The sequence below is a fragment of the Camponotus vicinus genome, unplaced genomic scaffold (assembly GCF_025532165.1).
Source record: "Camponotus vicinus isolate PSW18456_S1 unplaced genomic scaffold, iyCamVici1.0 SCAF_4, whole genome shotgun sequence".
Classification (NCBI taxonomy): domain Eukaryota; kingdom Metazoa; phylum Arthropoda; class Insecta; order Hymenoptera; family Formicidae; genus Camponotus; species Camponotus vicinus.
The window spans coordinates 15901639-15923903 of NW_028141976.1; the positions used below are offsets into that span (position 1 = coordinate 15901639).

The 22265-nt window shown below is 35.9% G+C and overlaps 1 protein-coding gene and 1 long non-coding RNA gene across 5 annotated transcripts in view; one reads left to right on the plus strand and one right to left on the minus strand.

Moving 5' to 3' along the window:
* Positions 1-3532: 3532 nt before the first annotated feature.
* LOC145971109 (uncharacterized) overlaps positions 3533-22265 on the minus strand; it is a 204130-nt gene continuing 185397 nt past the window's right edge. Inside the window, exon 4 of the long non-coding RNA XR_014438765.1 lies at positions 3533-3876. This is a non-coding gene — a long non-coding RNA (uncharacterized LOC145971109). The remainder of the gene's footprint in view (positions 3877-22265) is intronic.
* Octalpha2r (alpha2-adrenergic-like octopamine receptor) overlaps positions 11440-22265 on the plus strand; it is a 114451-nt gene continuing 103625 nt past the window's right edge. The window contains exons 1-2 of one of the 4 annotated variants that reach the window (XM_083098411.1): positions 11440-14248; positions 14315-16070. In XM_083098411.1, coding sequence (XP_082954537.1) covers positions 14871-16070 — 1200 coding nt within the window. In that variant the 5' untranslated portion in view covers positions 11440-14248; positions 14315-14870. Of the gene's footprint in view, positions 16071-22265 lie in introns of all 4 variants that reach the window. The other 3 variants (XM_083098410.1, XM_083098412.1, XM_083098413.1) reach the window with 3 other exon arrangements.

The window sequence follows — 22265 nt, forward strand, 5'->3', positions numbered from 1 at the left end:
CTGACGAAACGAATGTTAAAACATTGCGATTAAATTCCATTATCACAATTATTATAATCGGACCTCTCCATTTTATAGCCCAATGATCAAATTATAAACACATAATCATAAATCGTCGGGATACGGTCGTGTATCTTATAAATTTGTACGTTACTAAATGATAAACGTAGCATCACGGACATCCAACAATTTCCCAAGAGGCCGATATGTGTTCCTTAATAAATTCGATATCTTCGTATTTCGGCTCATGCGTCACGACGCACGTAGCGGTGATGTAAAAATCGATGTCCGCGATCGAGAATCGTGCCACTGGACGTAGGAGCGCACTCGCAGACGTCACATGTGCCTTTTGTGGGAGCCGCTATGACAATGTATACGTCAGTCTAGTCGGCGAAGTTATGCTCTATCCTTCTTTATCCGCCCCTTTCTTTTACACATCCATGATGTCATCGCTACCCCTACCGTAGCCACCCGGTCACACTTCGACCCACGACGATCTATCTCTGTCTTTTCCCTCTCTCTTCCTTTCTTCCTCGGCTCACTCTCTCTCTCTCTCACTCTCTCTCTCACTCTTTTTTCCCTTTTATCTCTCTCGCATACACTCTCTCCCTCTCTGTCACAGAAAGAATCGCGAATCTGGCAAGGGTCGATACACCCCTGTCCCTACTCACACGATTCTGCCATCTCGACCGCCCCTGCGCGGTTCACCCGCGCACACACGGATTGGCGCATACGTATGCAAAAATTGCGAGAAAACGAGTGGGACGGAAAGAGAGAGAGAGAGAGAGAGAGAGAGAGAGAGAGCCAGGGGAAAAGAGAAGGATAGATGATACAGAAGAGAGAGCGAGAGAAACAATGTACCGACAATGAAGAAGAAAAATAGAAAAATTTCCTGAAAGAAGCAAGAGAGAAAAGAAGTACTTGCGCGTTGGAGGAAAGGTAGAAGATAAGTGGACAGTACGATATATATACATATAGGAAAACTTTGAAGCGAGACAAACGTGTGGCGAAAGGTGTTCTACCATACGGACTGGCTAGCACGTTAAGAGGAAAATAAGACAAATAAATAACGTTAGAGCGATCACGTACTTGAAAATTCCATCAGGATTATGAGAAGAAAAGAGAGATTTGGAGGGAAGAGTAGAGCTGGGGTTGAACGCAAGGGTTAAGAATTAAAGGCGGAGAGAATCAAGTTACAGTAGTGGATAATAATCTAACGATCGTTACAGAGTGCGGATAAATGAGAGAGAGAAAAACAAGAGGGCGAATTTATGACCTTGCACGCTCGAAAATTCGATAAGGATGCGATCTAAAGAGAAAAACGAAGCGTTTTGAACGAAGCTGAAGCGCGGATAATGCAGGACGAGCGTGTAAAGAAGGGATTTATGGACGGAATATTAAAATGAGCGAACGAGAGGAAACTAGAAGGGGATAAATATGCGGTTCCCTCAAAAGTTTATCCAAGTGTGCGCGTAAGTGAGGGAAAATCGGAAATGATCTAAATGGAGCGATATAAGAAGAGATCATTCCTTGCCAACGAGAGACGCAACTGAAGTGAAGGGAGAACGACTCGGTATCGACGAAAGTGGGACAAATAAATAGCATTAGCGTGATCGCGTGCGAGCGAGCTGATGGAGAGGAAGCAATCAGGATCAGGAAGTAATTGGAGTGGGTGGAAAAGATGAAGGCAGAGAACAGCGTTATGATTGACGCGAGTAAACGGACGTTAAACCGTCGCATAAACAATGATCGATAATAATAGAAATAAGAGAAACGATCGAATCGTGGCACATTCTTGACTGGAAAATGAGGCGAGTGAGGAATAGATGACGGTATCAGGTACTGATGTGGAGATGAATGAGAAAAAATTGAATCGCATTAAGCGATACCAACGCAAAGAGAATCGTTTTGCGAATCGAGCGATCTACAGCAAGATATATTTTTTTCTTGCCTATCTAAGAGAATTAATCGCTTCAAGCTTTCGATGGAAACTTTCATTTTATACAGAATGTTCAGTAGAATCATATATATCTAATGTGGTGGTTAAGAGGAGGACAGAATATTGAATTAAAACACACATAATCGTATCGTTAAATCAGAAATAAATATTATTGCGAGAAGATGTTAGTTATTTTTTTTTGCTCTATATGATAAAAAAAAACTCGTTGGTTTAAATCTCCGATATTATTATAAGTTTGTCAGATTCTAAGGTCTTGCTCCGAGATTCCTAAATTCTTTGTCGATGTTCGAGTTTTTTTCTTTTGATCACTTTGATGATGTGAGAACTCTTCTTGGACTTCGGATTCCAGAAATTTATATACTTCTTCTTGATCAGCGCATTCCTACTTCAAGAAGTAAGGCCAATCACCGATAAATTATCGGGATAATATTTAATTCATCATTTAATTTCATTCATCTATACCTCAACAAATGGAGAAGCGTGCGTTCAAATTGCGTTATATGTGATAGAAGTCTCATAATATCTATTGTTTCGAAGCAAATTGTTGTTTATCGATAAACATACAAATAAACATGTGCTAGCGCCCCTTTCAAAGAGACATCAAGTCAAAACGATTTCAAATAGCATACAACAATCGCATATACAGGGTGACCCATTTTAACTTAGGCAGCCAAATAACTCGAAAAATAAGCAAGATAGAGAAAAATGTTTTAGACAAAAGTTGTATGGTTTCGAGGGGGCCATAAGATGGTATCATTGGTTTGACCTTGAAGAGTCATTTGAAGGTCACGTGAAGGTCACTTCAATTTTTTTAAATGGAATACCCTATATATTTTTATACATTCTTGTAGCTTATTTCGAGAGCTTTCCAAAACACTATAATTAAGTACCTTTCCGTTATGTACTTTTTGAGTTATGATGCTTGAAATAATTTCTTAATTTTACATAAACCGTAAAATATCTTGTAAAATATTCATTTTTCGATTATCTTACCTTAATACTTTTATGTACAAAATAATGAGAGGAATCAATTGGTGTAAAGAAAACACATAGTTGTTTTTAAGAAAAAATATGGAATTGTTAATTGCAAATTACATATTTTTTCTTCGAAACAACTATGTGTTTTCTTTACACCAATTGATTCCTCTCATTATTTTGTACATAAAACTATTAAGGTAAGGTAATCGAAAAATGAATATTTTACAAGATATTTTACGGTTTATGTAAAATTAAGAAATTATTTCAAGCCTCATAACTCAAAAAGTACTTAACGAAAATGTACTTAATTATAGTGTTTTGGAAAGCTCTCGAGATGAGCTACAAGAATGTACAAAAATATATAGGATGTTCCATTTAAAAAAATTGAAGTGACCTTCACGTGACCTTCAAATGACTCTTCAAGGTCAAACCAATGATACCATCTTATGGCCCCCTCGAAACCATACAACTTTTGTCTAAAACATTTTTCTCTATCTTGCTTATTTTTCGAGTTATTTGGCTGCCTAAGTTAAAATGGGTCACCCTGTATATATATATATATATATATATATATATATATATTTTTTTTTTTTCAATAACTTCTCGCCAGAAGAAGATCAAAGAAACGTTTGTCTTTAAGATCAAGACGATGGAAAGAGATTGATTCTGCAAGCGAATAATGTGCTCCCGTTAGCCCCAGTAAATTACAGAGCGAAGAGTAAATAGTGACGCAGCTCGAGTGAACAGTAGGGGTTGAAGAAGAAGACTGAAACGTTTAAATAACGAAAGATGGAAGGAGCGGAAGGGGTGTCTTGGGGGTGACGCGAGCCGGTTTAGGTGTCTGCGTGCGAACGCAATACGCACGCAGGAGCGCCCTCTGGTGTGACGTCACAAGGGCGGGGTCCTCTCGTTAACGGCACTCGGCTTGCATCAGCATCCTGCAAAAAAATGCGCAACATGTGGGACGGTTGTTAATCCAGTGACCGTATCGCGTCCCGAAAACTGACGTCGTTCTCTTCCAAGGGGCTCTTCGCCTCGCCCTTCGGCAAGCCCTTGGTCGCAACGTCAAAGATAAAAAAAAATGCACTCTTCATTCTCGACGCACAATACTCGATCTCCCTTTATTCCTCTTGTTATCGCTTAACAGCAAATTAACCGCGGCCCTTGCTTTTATGAATGGGAAAAAGACGTTCGCATAAAAAAGTTTTGATCCATCCGCGACAGTGGCAACAAAGAGCGCGAGAACCATAAAGTTAATGACGAACTTTTTAAATGCGCACGCTCGCGCGCCTTGTCGCCTTTTATAAGATCATTAAAAGATTATTACGGGGATGATATTCTTCGCGGGGTATATTACTTTAATACTTGTCACTGCGGTCAAGGTAGAGCATTCCTTTTGATTAAATAATATTCTTCGAATATACGCTCTATGCGAAATAATCATTCCTGAATAATAATGCAATGTTAACGATAACGGAGCTTATTTTTAACGTAAAATTGGAGGTAGAATACAATTGCGAGAATAGGATACGAGCAAAGTATCGCAGGTAATCGTTTTTTTTTTTCAGCGAAATGGAACTCGAATGACGGTAAAATAGTCGGTACAACAACGGTTTGCCATAAACGCGCTCGACAGTTTGTTTTTTTGCGGCGGGAAAGGGTCGTTTCTCGTCTAATGGCGCTTTTATCTGCGTTTGACAGTGCAGCATCGGGTACTCCGTCGTCGGTGCATTTATCGAAATTGTGCCTCAATTTTCCGCCCTTCATTCGCACGATAGATTGGAAGAGCGTGTGCCGAGATGGCACATTAGGCACACCCAGTATAGACCGCACGTGTGAAAGGACGCATATGGATCGAACGACGGAAACCGTGGTAGGAATTCCTGTTTAGTAGGATGTTCGAGATTCTTAGAACGCGGACGACGACTTACGTGTACGTTACACGGAAAGCGCACTCGCTCCGTTACATATATACCTACGTACGATTGGTTGCGAGAGCGATCTGATCGCTCCACGAGGATCACGAAGAGGTATGTCGAGAAATCCTTGGTGCATCCGCGAAACTACGCCGGAAGATCGATCACGATCGTATCCGCGGAGGAGACATCGTCGAGCTCGAGGACGATCGCGACGCAATTGCGGAAGTAAATTCCGTGGTAGACGGAAATGGATGATTTGTTTCGAGCATGTGTCGGAAGCTCTGAGACACGGGGATGTAATAATGGATGCAGCTGAGAGACGGAGCGAGAGAGAGGGATAGAGAAGGAGATATTGCATTTCGCTCCTTATCTCTGTTATCGGCATTTAATTAATGCATTACTTCTCGTTTAATCAGAACCCGCTTTAATTTTTGATAGAGGCACGACGTGAAGATAGAAAAGAGGTTCTCGTTTAATATATCGTATTAAAATTTTGCTGGGGATGTATTTCTTTAGAGATGCGACTAAAACAAAACAAGATTTTGTTTTACCAAATAAAGCATATATTTTGTATCACGTTATGTTTTATTTCAATAATATTCACGTGTTGAAAATTTATCTACGAGAATATAAAAATATTTCTGCTTGGAGAGAGAAAGACAAAACATCAACCTTTAAGTTTTTCATATTTTCGTTAAAAGCCGCAGAATCCGTATTGATGACTGATTTTCTGGGAGAGTTTTTTAACGCGCAGAATAAAATGCCTGTGTATTTTAGTAAAATATACTTTAAAACTCTCAGATGAGTTATTGACCAATAATGTAAATGTACTTTGACCTTAATCTTTTTTTGACCTTAATCTCTGAATAATCCTTTTATTGAGGAAGATAATGTAGAATATGTTGCATATATAGTTGCACATATAGTTTAGCTAACTCATTTCTTATTTCTCATTAAATATGCAACTTGTTAGTCTCGCGAATAATTTTTGTGAAATAACAATTTTTCATGTACAATTTTTCGTTTATATCTACGATTTTATTTGCAATATTTTAATAGTTTATTATACTTATTATTAATTAATGTACCGAAGATACATATTAAAAATAATAAAATTAATATAAAATTAATTTTTTGATTAATATTGTAACTTTAAGATTAATAATAAATAAATTTTCCTAATTTTCCTACAATTTTAGAAAATAATCAATTTCGGAATTAAAACTTATAAAATTCAGTTTTAAGTTACTACAAAACTGGCATCACTATTCGTGAGATACATTATTCCAAATCCAGGTGCAAAGCTAATGCAAATATAATTCCCTCAACAACAAGTTGTTGAGGAATATTCTCCGATGCAAATAATATGTTGTAATATTGCGCCAAATTATTGTGAAAACATGTATAAATTTCTCTTGTCTTGACAAGATGCTCAATTATCAACATAAATTTTAGATTGTAATAACTCACATCTATCAGAAGAAAAGATAGACAAAAAGAGAGAGAAAACGCAAATCACCGCGGACATAAGATTTAATTAAATTAACTAATTGTGCTTGTTAATTACTATTAATTTTTTGCGAAAAGAGAATATTTAACTTGTACTTTGCACATTTTAATAATCTTGAAAAGTTTTCTGCTAGAACGGATATCGATAGCTTTATCTTTTATTTTTATCAGACAGAGTCGATGACTAATGTGTGAGTTATCGAGATATTGAAGGACAGTCGAGAGTTTAATGAAATGAGATTCAGTTAGAGGTGTTCCATCTCATCGCTCTTCTCAATAATATCTAATATTAAAGAATTATGTGTCATTTTTTTTACATCTTTTCACATCCAACGTCAAAATGCATGATCAAATCGCGATGATAGATAGCCATACGTTATCTCGACCGTATATCATTTTATTGCATTTCCAATATTGCATTGCTGCAATTTTGATCGTTATTTGCCGACATATTTGTTGCGTTTCTGTATTATAATAAATTCAGGTCATGACGCGAATATTTGCAAATATTTTCGACACGCGTGAAGTATCAGCATAATAGGCAGAACGAAATTTTCCTTGACAGATGCTAATTAAAATATGCGCGCACTATTTGTATTATTGGCTCCACCATTTGCACGTGTTTTCGAGAAGTCAAGTGTGAAATTTATGTGTACCAATTAAGATTTACAATGTATCAAATTCAATATGCAATATTTCTCTTCTTTGTTTGTACATGTGTATATAGCATACATACATGCATGTTAATTGAATAAATATTAAATATCCCGTTATAAAACTATAACTAAATGTATTTTATTTTTTTATGTAAATTGATATCAATTTTTCGATCGACATACGGAAAAAATTCAAAAAGTTACACGTTATAAATCACTTAAAGGAAGTCTTTATATCAAAAATACTTACACGTACTAGAATAGTACTCTAAAAATGAATAAAGCTAATATTTGCGCCTATTACATTTTCATGAATCCACTGTGTGTAGACGGATATAAATACAGTTATCGCATAACTTATTGTACATCTCTTACTCTTAATGAAAATTGTATAAATCTACCTGGTCTAATTTTGTCTCACATATTCACAGTGTATTTGCGTTCTGATATTCTTGGCAACATCTGCAAGTAATAATCGTCATCGTCTATAAATTCCTCGGATATAAGCATAATAGTTGTTTCAAAGCGTTCGAGCATTTACTGACAATCGTGATTGATATTGGATAATTAAGATTGAAGTATTCTCAGACTTATTCCATACGAAATGACCGACAACACAATTGCGATTATTTTGAAATGATTTTATTAGGATAACAATGTTAATATTTATCGAATATATCATTCCAAGCATTGGCCAAGTTATCGATAAAAATCGCTAATGGCAAATTTTTACAGCGCGCGCAAGACTTCTTTCAAACAAGTTTCTTCAAGCATGCTCACCTATTATAATTATACATATGCCAGATAGCATCCGCGTCGCCAAAATTTAAACATGTCGAGGACATCTCGCTTGATCGGTAGACGTCACCGACGAATCAGCACAATTGTTAACTGGCACTTTGTTGCAATCGAATTTGGTAGCATTCGAGGAGATTTGATGCGCGCGTATATCTGCAGTATCTCGACATAAAGACAGGGCCGAAAGGAAGGACTAGTTCGTAACTAGTTTCTCGGCCATTGCATGTCCTCGAGCGCGAGAACAATGTCGATACACGTGCACGACGTCTTTCACCAATGGTCACGCCAACGCGCGAAGGGAGCCACGGACTTGTATGTCGCTCAGTAGAGAGTTACGACGATATCCCGAACTTACCCGGGAGAAACTTTCGGCAAAGAGGCGGACAGAAAGACCAAGAGAGGCACGGAGCAGAGAATAACGGACAAGCGGGCGGTGCCGAGTCAACGTAGCAGAATCAAGAAGAAGACCAAAAATATATACGCGTGTTACACCTTCCCACTCTATCGTTATCTGTATCGAATTAAAGGCCAAACGATATTTAAAGTCTCTCGATTGGAGTTGCTGATCCGGCACGTGTGTAAATCAATTGCTCAACTTTATATTAGCAAATCCATTTATTCGCATCACGTTATATTATATTAACGAAGTTTATAATCGCTTTCTAATTATAAGGAGCTGATCAATTACAATATATGGCATGGATTTGAAGTTTTTAAGTGATACTAATATTCTTACAAGTTTAATGCTAAAATCATTAATGATGTCATTATAAACTACATTGTTTGTAATGTTATTATTTAAGCAGTTGCGGCCATAACGAAAAAGTTTCTTCTCTTTGCATAGACAATGTTATGCAGCGGCTCGTTACTTGGTGATCAATATAGTAGAAAGACAGTAGAAAGTTTGTTAATTTCAAAGTTCTTTAATTAATCCATTCACAGGTTGTCTTTGCATCACATTAGCTTGAAAAATATATTAAAAATGAAATGCATTATCGATATTCAGATATGATTTATCGAAAACAACAGAGGTAAATTAAAAGAAATATATTAAAATGGTTATTTTAAGAAGAGAAAGGTTGGACATATCTTTTCCAACTTTTATAAGCCTTGGATGTATGATGCAATAATTCAAAATAAGAGGTACATATTTTTTATACGTGATCGTTTGCAGGTTTAGGAGTTGAAATAGCCTCAATGGTAAATTGGTATTCGATTCCCTACGAATATCGTCGAAAGCATAAAATATACGAAAAAATATTTCAAACGTTGGCATTTTTATGGTATGAATAGCTCTTTCATACTTATGCATTTATATTTCCGAAAGAAGAAAGTTGGATTTATAATAAATTATAAAAGCGTACACATTCCAATATTAATTAAATCTGATATTCATGCAAATGTATAAGTACTTGTTACTACATATACACTATGATATGAATTTAATATAAAATGTAATTTCTTCGGAAAAAAGATATCTTATATGTTCCGCGAAATATTGTTGAAGATTCTTTTGAAGCAAGAAAAAAAAAATCATTGAATTCTTCTCTCAATAATAGTTTTCGATGAGTAGAGGATTGATCTTTTTATTGACTGTCCATTTTTAACAGAAAAATATTCTTTCTTTAGAGTTAGTCACGATCGAAGTAACTTTTATTGAAGAAGAACGTAGAAAAATCCAATATTTATTTGATAAAATAATAGTGAATTTTCTCCTATTGGATTATAGGAAGAGATCAAGGTTCTGCTCGGGTGAATTAAGATTATCGACCAGTGCAGTTTCTATAAAAGAATCGAGCATGCACTTTCTGCGAAGCGCAATGACAGAAATGTGGTTTTCGTTATAGATAATGCACAAAACATGAGTTTGCAGTTTAAAGCGAAAACACACCACTCATGAGTTTGTATAACGTGTAAATTTCAAAGTAAAGTTTTTCTCTCTCTCTCTCTCTCTCTCTCTCTCTGTTTCTAACATTATCTGCTTTGATATGAAGCATATATAAAAATCGATAGATTCGAGACGTAAAGAATATTTACGTAAAGGCAAAATTAGGTTGAACTTAGGTAAAGTGCAAAAATATGTTCACGTACTTAAAATACATGCATTTGAATGCACACGCTTTGTTATCTGACGATGGAATACATTTCCAGTAAATCAAAAGGGTATGAGCAGAATACAAAGCAGAAGCTCAAACATGTTTATTAATATACATAAATAGTGGTATTATAAAGGAACAGTCATTATGTATGTAAATTGACAATTATGTCAAATAATACATTATGTCAAGTACATAAGATTAAATAATTTTTATAAAATTCAAATGACACGAAATCTTTATTCTTTCTTGAAAGCTTATTTTCTTTTTATAAAATTGTTGATTGCAACGCGCAATCGATTACTACGACCCAAAGTCCACGATAATTAAGCTCTTTTAGTGTCATTATTAAAGATCTACAATTGTATATATTTTTCTACTTGAATGAGATTTTAATTGAGCGAGAAAACAGTAAACGGTCCTACTTTGTTATCAAAAGTTATAGAATTGTTTTTTCTAGTTACTTTTTTTTAGATTATTTCTTTTGATTTCTCTGTTGTAGAAAATTATATATCAAATATAAATTTAAATAGAAATTGAGAAAAAAAATTGTATGCATCTCTTTTTCTCTCTCATATTTTACAAACAGTAATAATTCTTTAAAAAAGGTAAATGAAAATCCATAAATTTTTAAACTATATATTGTATACATAATATTTGAGCGCCAATTAATTTTTTTCTTTCCCACATATTATTTTCGAGAATAATATAATGGCAACATACCATTATTCGTAATCATGTCTAATATAATGCATTTAATATTTTTCAGTTGAATATTTTGTTATTGACTCTCTATCATATCTAGTTTAATATTTATTAGTGTAATATTTTCCCCATTTGCTTTTTTACATAATGTATATTCTCTCAGTTTTCGCTTCTCTCTTTGTAATGGTTCAACATAAATTCAAATTTTGTTATTTATGAAAAAAGATTTATTAAAAACTGAATGCTCTTTTCAATATGTCGATAAGCGATAACTGATGCACGAAGCAATTATTGAGAGTATATGAAACTCTAGTATCTCCTCTTTAGTTCAAATATAATTTCGCCTTTGTATGCATCAGTATATGATTATAGAAGAATCTTGCAATTACTTAGGCAAAAATTGGTAAAAATATTTTGAGGAAATGATTTTTAAAAAAGCGTTAATTGATATAATCATAATTATCGTAATTATTATAAACATTAGACGCTGTAATAATTTGAGAAACTAGTTCGTAATCCTAATAGCTACAGCGTCCACATAAAATCGCGACAACGACAATAAAAATATGAGAGGCACAATGGCCGACGTGGGGACATTCGAAGTGACATTATTCGTGACAGAATCGGAGTAGTAACATATTTACGTTACGGAGACCGATCGGTCGATGGTCCAAAGTCGACTGTCGGTCCGCGACAGTGTTGTCGGATACTGGTGGCGTCCCGACGCTTGCGCCGCAGGTCCCGCGACTCAGACGGCGCCCCGACGCTGGTATCGTCGGACGGAGCGATCGGTCGGGCCAACAGTCAGCCTCCAGTGAGCCAAGCAAGCTCTCTTTCCCTCCCTAACGCTCCCCCCTTTCACATATACATGCACACGCGTACAGGATATACGGCACACCGATACACACACATACAACGGAAACGTATATACGCACATACATAGAAAGAGAGAGAGAGAGAGAAACATATACATAGACACGTGCGCACATATATTCTCTCACTCTCACTTCGCCGACATCCTGCGAGAGTCTCCATCCACCGAACGACACGAGAGGGAGTCCGAGTTCCTGGCTCGTCCCTCACGGCTGCAGTGCGTTTCCAAACACCCACGAGACAACCTCGAACTACTTGCACGCACGCACGCATGCACACGGTGTTGAAGAGACACGAGGACAAACGAGACGTTCCCAAGGATCCTCGTGGTGCTGAGAAGTCGACGAATTGGCTGCTGGACAGCCCGCCACGCGACTGTGTCGTTGATATCAACACGAATGCCGTAATTCATAATTTACTTCCCTCGCCCTCCGTTTAATTCCGTCATTTGTCTGTCGTGTATTAACCCCTTCTGTCAGTACACCCGCGAGATAATCTAAATGCCGCAAAAAAGTCTCCACTCGCAAGCCAGGTCCGCTCTCGAGTGAATTGTGCTGACTGTTTAAAGGACCGAAAAGTTATACGTGTGTTTGTGGAGCGAACCCGTGAGACCAATCGTGCTCCAATCGAAGTGCGCGAATTGAATCTCGTTCTGATAATGTCGTTTTGCAACGTATTCAATTCGCGATTTTGGTGTTGGAATATTTGAAACCGGGAGGTGAAACGCAAAATCTCTCCGAGATTTTTTAAAAACGCGATGCTGAGCACATAATACGATATTGCTGAAGATTTCTGCGTGACTCTCACCGCCCCTTACAGATTCGCCTTGAGTAAATACAAGGGTGGAAAACATACGTACGCGGAAATAACGACCCTCGTAGAAAAGGAGACGTGCTTCGCCAGAAGCGAAATGTCTCAAGTGAAAGCTGATCTCTACTGTCAAAGCCGATGGAAAAGGTAGCACCGTTGAATTGTCAAGCGGAAATCGGATCAAAATCAATCGAGTGACAAGGTCAAATCCAGGAAAAAAAAAAGAATCGAGAATTATTGACTATTTTAAGTCGTTTCGAGATAGAGACGACGCGATATAAAAGACTTACAAATCGGATGAAAACAAGTTTTGCGAGGAGAAATTGAAATTTCCATTCTTTTACCACATCGAGAACCGCCAAATCCAAAAAGTAGTTCGAGCAAAGGAACGTCCGACAAATCACGAACTGCCATCGAAAATCTGAGTATATCGGGGACAACGAATGGTATTTCGATACGAGAACTAGCATGCGACACTAGTGAAATAAATATTTTAACGGTAATTCTCTATTATTGTTGAGATTATACAGTGCGTTTTGCAGTAGATAAATATAGATTATTGACAAAGACGTGAGTGAATTCGTGAACGGATCTGCTTAATCCAATGACCTAGTGCTATATGAAGGAGGGTTAGAACGAGAGACAAGTAAACGGGACACGTTCTGCAGTAATGAGATCTAACGACGTGTAAATAGATGTAAATACAGGGAAGTTATTATATATATATTATATTAACGCGCGCGATTTTTCTTTAAGGCAAAAGAGCAATTCTACTTTATTTTTTCTTCTCTCTCTCTCTCTTTCTATCTCTATCTCTCTTTCTCTTTCTCGCTTGCTCTCGCTCTCGCTCTCCATATTTCTCTCTATCTTCTTCCTCTTTGCTTCTCTATCATATATATATATTATATATTAAGTATTAATTCTCACTTTATATCTCTATATGTTCTATATTTAATAATAGAGTTTAGATTAGGAATATACGCATTTGTAAGCATATATAATTGATATATCGCTAATTCCGTGTACACTTGCGGAAGCTTATTAAAAATAAGACATGCACATACAATTCGCGGGTAGCACTTTAATAGACTCGCGTTAATACGTATTATATACATATTACATATTACGTGTAGCGTATAAAAATACGTGTATATAGTTCTACAATCTATAATCTCTGTCGTTCTGATTTTTCGTCAAAGTGTTTTCTCGCTGATTTTGTAGTATTCGAAAAGCAGGTCGGAGCAGTACGGGTATCCAGCGCTTAGCCTTTTAGCCCCGGCGCGATAATTAATTAGCTCGCGGGCATCGTTAGAGTGAAACAACGTCGAGCCGCGCGTAGGACTCGAGGAAAGAAAGCGAGAGAAGAAGCGACGGGGAAATCGCATTTCCGTCACGAAGGGAGAAACGTACGAGCGCGTAATCAATTATCAAGATTTGCACGAAATCACGTCTCACGACCGTGTCAAAACGTCTGTCGTCTTGCGAAATTACTTTGGGGGATCTATGCTAGTCCTAAAGAGAAATTTTCTTACGATCGTCGACACTTTCTCAAGAAAACTTTTCTCGCTTTATTTGCCTCCGGACTATGTAGGCCGCTCAAGCTTAATGTAAAGGAAAGGTAAAAAAATAACGGGGACCAATTTTTTACTCTTATTCTCGTATAGAATAAGACTATTTCTCCTCCTCTCCTTTTCTATCTTATCTATCTCTTTCTCTTTCACCTTCTCTATCTACTTTGATATTCTTAACTAAGTCGCCCACCGGACTGTCCATAAATCTCTGTACACTCTCTCTGTGTTAAGTCTGTTGTGGACCAGTGAATGCAGGAAATACGAGGAACGGAGTTGCGACTCATGTAAGCAATAAATCAGAGACCAACTACGTATGACCACGGCACCGAAGAAAATAACGTTGCAGCAGCACCATAGCAGCACGAAACCGAAGGTGTCAATCACGCCGAAATTAGCTAAAGTTAAGCTAAACTAGATTCTAAAAGATTTGGTCCAATAGAGAAAAAAAGCCGAAGACGAACTTTACTCGCATTTTTTAGCTGCGCTAGGCGAGAGTATAATATATGCGCGAGTGCTACGTACAAATCCTAAAAAAAAAATTGTAACAGTACGAGAAACTTTTAATTCGAGCAAGAGAAAGAGAAAAATAGATCGAGAAATACTTTTCCGGTCGAGCGCGGTATTAGCGATAAATTCGAGCAATCGCCCCGAGATACGCATCGATTAAATACAGCGGGAATCAAGCGTCGACACCGACAAGAACGGACTTTGCGAATTGCTCGATTCGGAGAGACGATCCCGAACGAGAGACAACGGCTTCCCTAGGAACGAGCCGAGAGGACGAGGAAGAGCGCGTGTGGCGGCATTTGCGTATTCGACAACGATGGCATTATCCTGAAACGGGCATGACGCCCTTGGCCTCGAGATGCGACGAGACCACCACCCTCCTGTTGTTGCTGCTACTCGAGCTGGCACCCGGGGCACGTTGCTATTCGCGCGCGGCCACGACCTCCGCTTCGTCCTTACCGAGATAGCATCTACAGTCCTCGGCGAGGATGCGAATGATGCCGCTTCTCGGCAGCATTATGACCATCGCCGTCGATAACCCGACAACGGCGTCTACGAGCGTCCTTGAGGGGAACATGACGTGGTCTCGACCAATTAGTGGTGGCTCTACGTTTTCGAGTAACGAGGCCCACCCGACACGTGCAATCCCGTACGGTGAGCGTCAGACCGTGGCAGCTACCAGCGATCGTGTTAATCGCCTCCACAGTGGCGGAGGTGCCGAGACAGAAGCGAGCGAGAACGCTGCCAGAAACAACGATAAATACACCGAGGGCGACGAGCGTGGGATTGCGACGGGGAGAAAGGGCGACGTGGCGGCAAGAAAGGAAGCTTCCCACCATTGCGGCCAAACTTCAGAAACTCGAGTTTGTGGCAGGGACACCGTAGGTGCGACAAAGAGTGGGGAAACTTCATTTATTGGTGAAGAAAACGTGGCAGGGATAGGCACTGGGGGTGGCGGTGGTGAACAAAATGTCGACGGCATAGGCAGTACTAACGATAGTATAAGTGTGAGTACAGGTATATCGAATAGCACGGAGGAGGGTGTCGCGATCGAAAACGGGAAGGGACTGTTGCTCTTCGGTTCTAGCGACACGATGGAGGACACGTTCGGTTCGTTCAATGACTCGTTCAACGCGAGTCACCGTCATCCTTGGAACAATAGCTTGCATAACGAGACTATGATCGTTCTAGGTGAGAGTCTCTATCCGTCGGGATATACCCTTCCGCATATTATACTCGCGTCTATCCTGGCGACGTTGCTGATGATCGTGATTGTTGTGGGAAATATGCTAGTAATAATTGCCATTGCCACGGAAAAGGCGCTAAAGAATATACAGAATTGGTTCATAGCCAGCCTCGCGGTAGCGGACTTCTTTCTCGGCCTCGTGATCATGCCATTCTCGCTCGCCAACGAGATCATGGGCTACTGGATCTTCGGATATTGGTGGTGCGACATTTATTCCGCCATGGACGTGCTGCTGTGTACAGCCAGTATCATGAATCTGTGCCTCATCAGCCTGGACAGATTTTGGAGCATCACGCAAGCGGTTGACTACCTGAAGAAAAGAACGCCGGCTAGAGCGGCGCTTATGATCGCTCTCGTCTGGCTATTATCGGCGCTCGTTTGTATACCTCCGTTACTCGGGTGGAAAAGACCCACTCCGGCCGAAGAGTATCCCAAGTGCAAGGTGAGTCGATATTTTATTAAATATTAAGCGAACTGTTACTTATCGATTTTAATTACACATCATAATCATTATACTTCAGAGCGTTTAATCTGAGCGATGAGTAATGTTACTCGCAAGCCAATCTTGCGTAAAAATTTAGAATTATATATAATTACATAAATCGCTACATTAGTGGTGGAGACACAAAAATTAAATTATGTCGATACATCAGCTTAGATTTCCTTAACGAAAATTAAAGTATCCTGGCAATAGTTGACGAACGTTACTTGCAGTTCTAATCGTTTATTTGCCTCCTTTCGTTATTAAGTTGTTGCAAGCGAAGAATTATTAGAGCGAAGAGGTCAGCGTCGAATTCAATTACTTTAGGCAATCAGAATCTTTCTGCGCTGTACATGTCAGAATCAAGGAGTGAGTTAAAATTCAGGAAAGCATTATATTCCAAAATCAAATTATACGTGAAACAAATTTTAAAAAATTTCCTTTTTACTCTTAATCGTTTAAGTCAATTTATTTGCTCTTAATTTAAAAAGTGATCAAGGTGCAAAATCTTGTTCACTTTTTATAGCAGCACTGATAATTCTTTTTATCTCTGTCTTTATTTTATATTTAACTTACTTTCTATACGAATTCCATCTCCATTGTAATAATTAACAACAATGTTCCATGAAATATAATTTTATTTCTTTACAGCATATTTTATTTTCTCATTTCTTTTTTTAATATTTTATAAGTAATTTGACTTGCATGACTGGCATTTGATATGTCTCGATAAGTATGGCTCGCGTTTAAAGCACCTTGATGAATTCATTCATGCGCAAAAAAAAGGGATGGCAATGGGCTAATCGTTATATAAAAGATAAAGCAAACCTGTTATATAAAAGATTAAGCAAATCTCTCTCCCTAGAGAGATTGTAAGAGAAAGTGCGATGCAAAATTCGCGATGGATTTTTATCTTTAAAATCCTCTTTATCCGCGTATATTACTGTGTGGGTGAGTAGCCTAAAAGGCAATGTCCCCAATGTATAACCAATGTATTTCCAATTCGAATATTTCCACGACGTATCCTGTCGCATACACGCAAGAAGGAAGAAAGTAAGACGTGGAACCCAGGCAGGCGAAGCCTTCCTGCAACAGCGAAACCCACCCTTATCCAGAGTCCCTTGAATCTCGTTCACGCTGATCTCCACAAAACGGCACTGTGAATTGGATTTCTATGCCCGACAGTTCGATCTACTGAACTGGCATGCTGAAATTTGTATCGGATTCTTTAAAATCTTATATCATTTGCGTAAATTTTATTATTTACTATTTTAATAATGTTTTCTGTGTAAAACGTTCTACAAAAAATATAACGTTAATATAATAAAAAATTATTTTATATTAAAATAATAATTATATTTAAGTAATATTGCTTTATATATATCGGGAAAAATTTGAAATATTAAAACATATGTTTAATTATAATTATAATTTATTATAATTTAATTTAATTATAATTTATATATTTGTTATATGTATTATAATTGTTTTGCAAATGTAAGTATACGCATACAAATGCTTATTATAAATTTTCAACATTTATTGCTCAAAAAGAAGAGTCAACAGTTCTTTTCATTATTTATTACAATTTCTTACAACGGAAAATAGATAATCTAGAAAAGAGCAAAAAGTGCTTCCGCGCTATTATAATTCCACATGCTGGCGCATGATTGAATGCACCCTTAAACTTCCAACGGAACTAATTACCAGATATAATTGAGTCATACATTCCTACGGCATATAGTTGTAAAACTTGTTGGCTATGCGAATGATGGATTGTAAAGCATTTTGCAAATGCGCGAATACCATTGCTTTTAGATCTGCATAAAATACATTCGAATATAAGTTTAATAACGGTAAACAAATTGCGTACTTTTCTCATTAAATCATGTAACTTCCATAATGACGAGCTATTACGTGCAACTTGCTTATCTGTTTAAGTCGAGCAACGTCAATTTTCTTTTATATGGAAAAGAATTATATTAAAATTGACGAAACGGTAGAGCAAAAAATAGGAGGGAAAGGAAAAGTGTAAACTCGATTACAGGTAGAAAGCACGGCTTTCTTTGCTCGGTATTTGAATGAAGCGGCATATCGTGAGGATGGAGAAGCGATTATTATGTGCACGAAAATAGAGTCCGTCACGAAGACGTGACGAGTAGAGATCTCGAGAATACATACGTCGATTTACGCGAGGTTGAAGCGTGTCGTTTAAAGATCGGTTGGATCTACAAATGACGTGATGTATTACGAAAAGGATGGAAATTTGATTCTCGGCCGTAGTTTGACAAAGAATTCAGTGCGCTGCTGTGTATCGTGTCTTACATATATACAATGTAGTATATGCATTAAAAAAGCTGAGCGTTACATCTTATCTGATAAATTTATTTTTAATATAAGAAAAGATAAAAATTCTGCCTTGCAAACAACGATAAGAAATCAATTTTCTTTTTCAATTACGTACCATTTGATTAAATCTCTGAGTGAAAATATAAGATGTATAATTCATTATCTCAAGCACTGAATAGCGATCATGTGTTTAATTAAGTTTCGATCCGTTCATTTTGTTTTTATCTAAACAGTTAAGTTATCGAATAGTTAAACGAGGATTTTGTCGTGATATATTAAAAAAAATTTTATGTAATATATAAAAAAAATTTATGTCGCGTTGATATTGTTTATTGTTATTATAAATACATTTTTTATATAAGCATATTTTTTATAAACTAGAACCGATATTTATGTTACACTGCAAATTATATTATACATATTTTATCATGTGTATAATATAAATATATAAAATTTATGTTTATTATATTTATATATATTCTCCTTAGTTTCTTTACTTATTATCTCTTAGCCGCAGGAAAGGATGTGCACTTTTCATTCTTTTAATATTTTCTCTAAAGCTCCCTGATGAAAAGATGACACGCGAACATCAGTTAAGACGCATTTTATTATCTTTTTTTGCTCCACTACTTTCCGTTGTACTCGTCATTATGGATCTGACAATCTTGCTCCACGATTTCTTGCTCTCCTTCACATCCTCTTTTCCCATCCATCCAGCCAAAGACACGATGTGAGGTCCTCTTAACCGACGATATTGCCATTGGATTTTTCTGACTGGTGACAAATGGAAGAACGACAAGTACCGTGCAACCGGAACGAAGGGGCGGACGATCACAATCATCACACTTTAATCTTTTAATGCGATTAGATTGGCACTTCTTCGGCTATTAACAAGAACGAATGGAAAGCGCGATTTGTCTTCTTCGCTATTTTTCGCTTATCTTTATTTCACGAAACTTGGTTGCTAAGAAAATAATATATTTTGTGCATTTGAATAAAATTATACAGAGAAGCCCCTAAAAAATTATATGTTCTTCCGCTTATTGATTCCATGACAAAGTTACAAGCGACTTTTTTACATCAGACGTAATGTCTGAGGATAATCTGGTAAAATTGAAATATTTTAATGAAATTTGTATCATATTCTATCTTTGTATCATGTATTATTATTTTGGGAGTTGTATAAAATCACTAAATATTAAATTTTGTAGAAATTATATATTATATATAAAATCCCTACAAATTTGTGTGTACATATACATATATAGCGAAAAATTTAATATTGCGGAGAAAATAATGGTCATTGATGCTTTTAATGCGATTAGTTTATTTCACCGGCGATACAAGAGAATTAAAGGATGCAAAATGTGGCTTGATGTTTTTTCGCAGTCTTCTATTCAGAATTTGAATAAAACGAATAATGGACTTTATATACGTGAGCAAAAATTATTTAATGCGTATTTAATTTAATTATCTATCAGTAAACTATGTTAAAACAAAGAGGTAATATCAAAGAGGAATCTAGGTAAAATCTAGTCATTAATTCCAAGTCCTGCTTCTGACATAGACTACATTCGGAACACGAACACTTATAAAACGTTTTGCAAAGTTTATAGCATCATCCAAAGTATCTGAATTTGTTAAGGAAAGTACGCGAGAAGATAGAGAGAGAGAGGGAGAGAGAAAGGGAGTTGGTATATATTCAGGAAGGAAGTAGTTCTCACTCTGCGTTGTCTTTTAATGCGATTAGTTTAGCAGCTCTACAACGATGCAACGGTGTGCAACATAGTATAAGTTACCGTTTACAACGAAGTCGTAGTTGTCCTTAATAGGTGACAATGTGAATGCTACATGGCTTTTATATGTCATTTACAACAATGAATGAATTTTATGCACTTCGATATATTTGTAATTTTCAGTATAATATTCTATTTCTTTTTTTTTAGGAGAATGTAATCAATTGTCTTTCGTGCATGTCTTTTGAAAATCTTTCTTTTTCCTTAGAGTAAAGAATACTTGAGTAAAGAATCTCGTTGTTACGATATGTAGTATATATTATATTTACTTGTGATTTCTCACATGTCTATGAAGATATGTAATCTTTGGATATACAAAAATAATGTTACAGATATAAATAATCTGATCATACGAAATCTCCCGATATTTAAACACTTCACTTGAAAAAGCTTGATGAGTTGTATGAGTCATACATATCTTTTTTTATCGGAATTGAAAAATTTATTTCGATTATATTTTCATACTTTTGTCCTTCGAATATCGTTTCTAATTTATTTAATGTCTGAATACCGTATGTATGTATGTATAAAACATTAAATAGAGGAAATTATGGAAACTCATTAATATGATATTCTAACTTAATATCGATATTAATTAGCCCAAAATTCTCTACATAACTTTTTATTGGGGCTATATATAAATAATTCGTTAACATATTTAAAGAGAAATTTACTTCGACGGCTTTTACACTAGAAAGCAAATTTATTCATATTTAAAAGTGGACACTCGAGAAATCAATTATGAAATGAGTTCTACGTAATTTCTTCTGGCTAAGCAAGAATGCAAACCACTTTTTAAGCTTTCTTAACGTTACATAATTGTTACTTTGTATTTATTATTAAGAATGAAATATTAATTGATTTGAAAGTCCCTCTTCTCCATCTTTATTTACACTATCATGTGAAATTCTTCATTTTTATTATTGTACTGCAACGAAACACAATATAATACACATATAAATACAATCATTAGTACAATAAGTTTCTGTGACGTTATTTATCAAGGTATGGTTTTATTTTTAACATGGCATTTTGAATCACGTATAAAAGTAAATTTAATTTACGCGAATAAAAATCGTCAAAGAAATGAATGCTTTTTTCTAAATGCTGCCGCAGTTTAATCATCAAAGAACTGCATCTCGATTTGTCGCTTATCAAGTAGAAAAAGACTGCATTAAAAAGTTGAATGGTTTGAGAAAGTAGAAAATGCTACAGAAGTTTTAAATAGACTGTCCCCAGGTATAATTGCAGATGTTTCAGTACCAGAAATGCTTTAGAAGTAAAAGAATAGGAGTGAGAATAAGAAGTAATAAGAATAAGAAATGGGTTCGTGTTCAATTTGCTAGTTTTCTTTGTGTATGACACATTGATCAAATTGATCAATTTTGATTTATTATATTATATTACGACTTATGTGTATTTATTAATAATAGGTTTTTTTTCTTTAAAATCCACTGTTTTTTTGTTGCTCTTTTCATGATTTACAACTTAAATTATTACATATTAAAAGTATGAAATATGTTTTTTCTCTACATATTATACTCTAAATATTTAAATATTCATGTTGCATGAATGAACATGCATTAATTAATTTTGTATATCAAAAGCAATCTGTTAATGTATTGAAATAGCCTTTATAAGCATAAAAGCTCACACTAGTCTCATTGTATATGTAATGACATCCTAAGTAAAGGTTTTAGTGTTTCGGATTATAGAAAACATTTTCTACAATGAATTTACAAAATTAATTTCAAAAGCACTTCGGGAATAGTTATTTTGAATTGATAAAAATTTTTATATATTTAATATAAGCTTTATATGTTTAATTTATATGTTTAATATAAAATTAGTCTTCTTTCAGAATTCTGCATGAAATATTTTGTTTTTAAATAGAGTTTTAATATTCATTTAATACAATAGTTTTAAATAATTAAACATTAATTAATTTAACATTAATTAATTAATTTAAAAAAAATTAAACATTAATTTAACACAATAGTTTAAAATAATT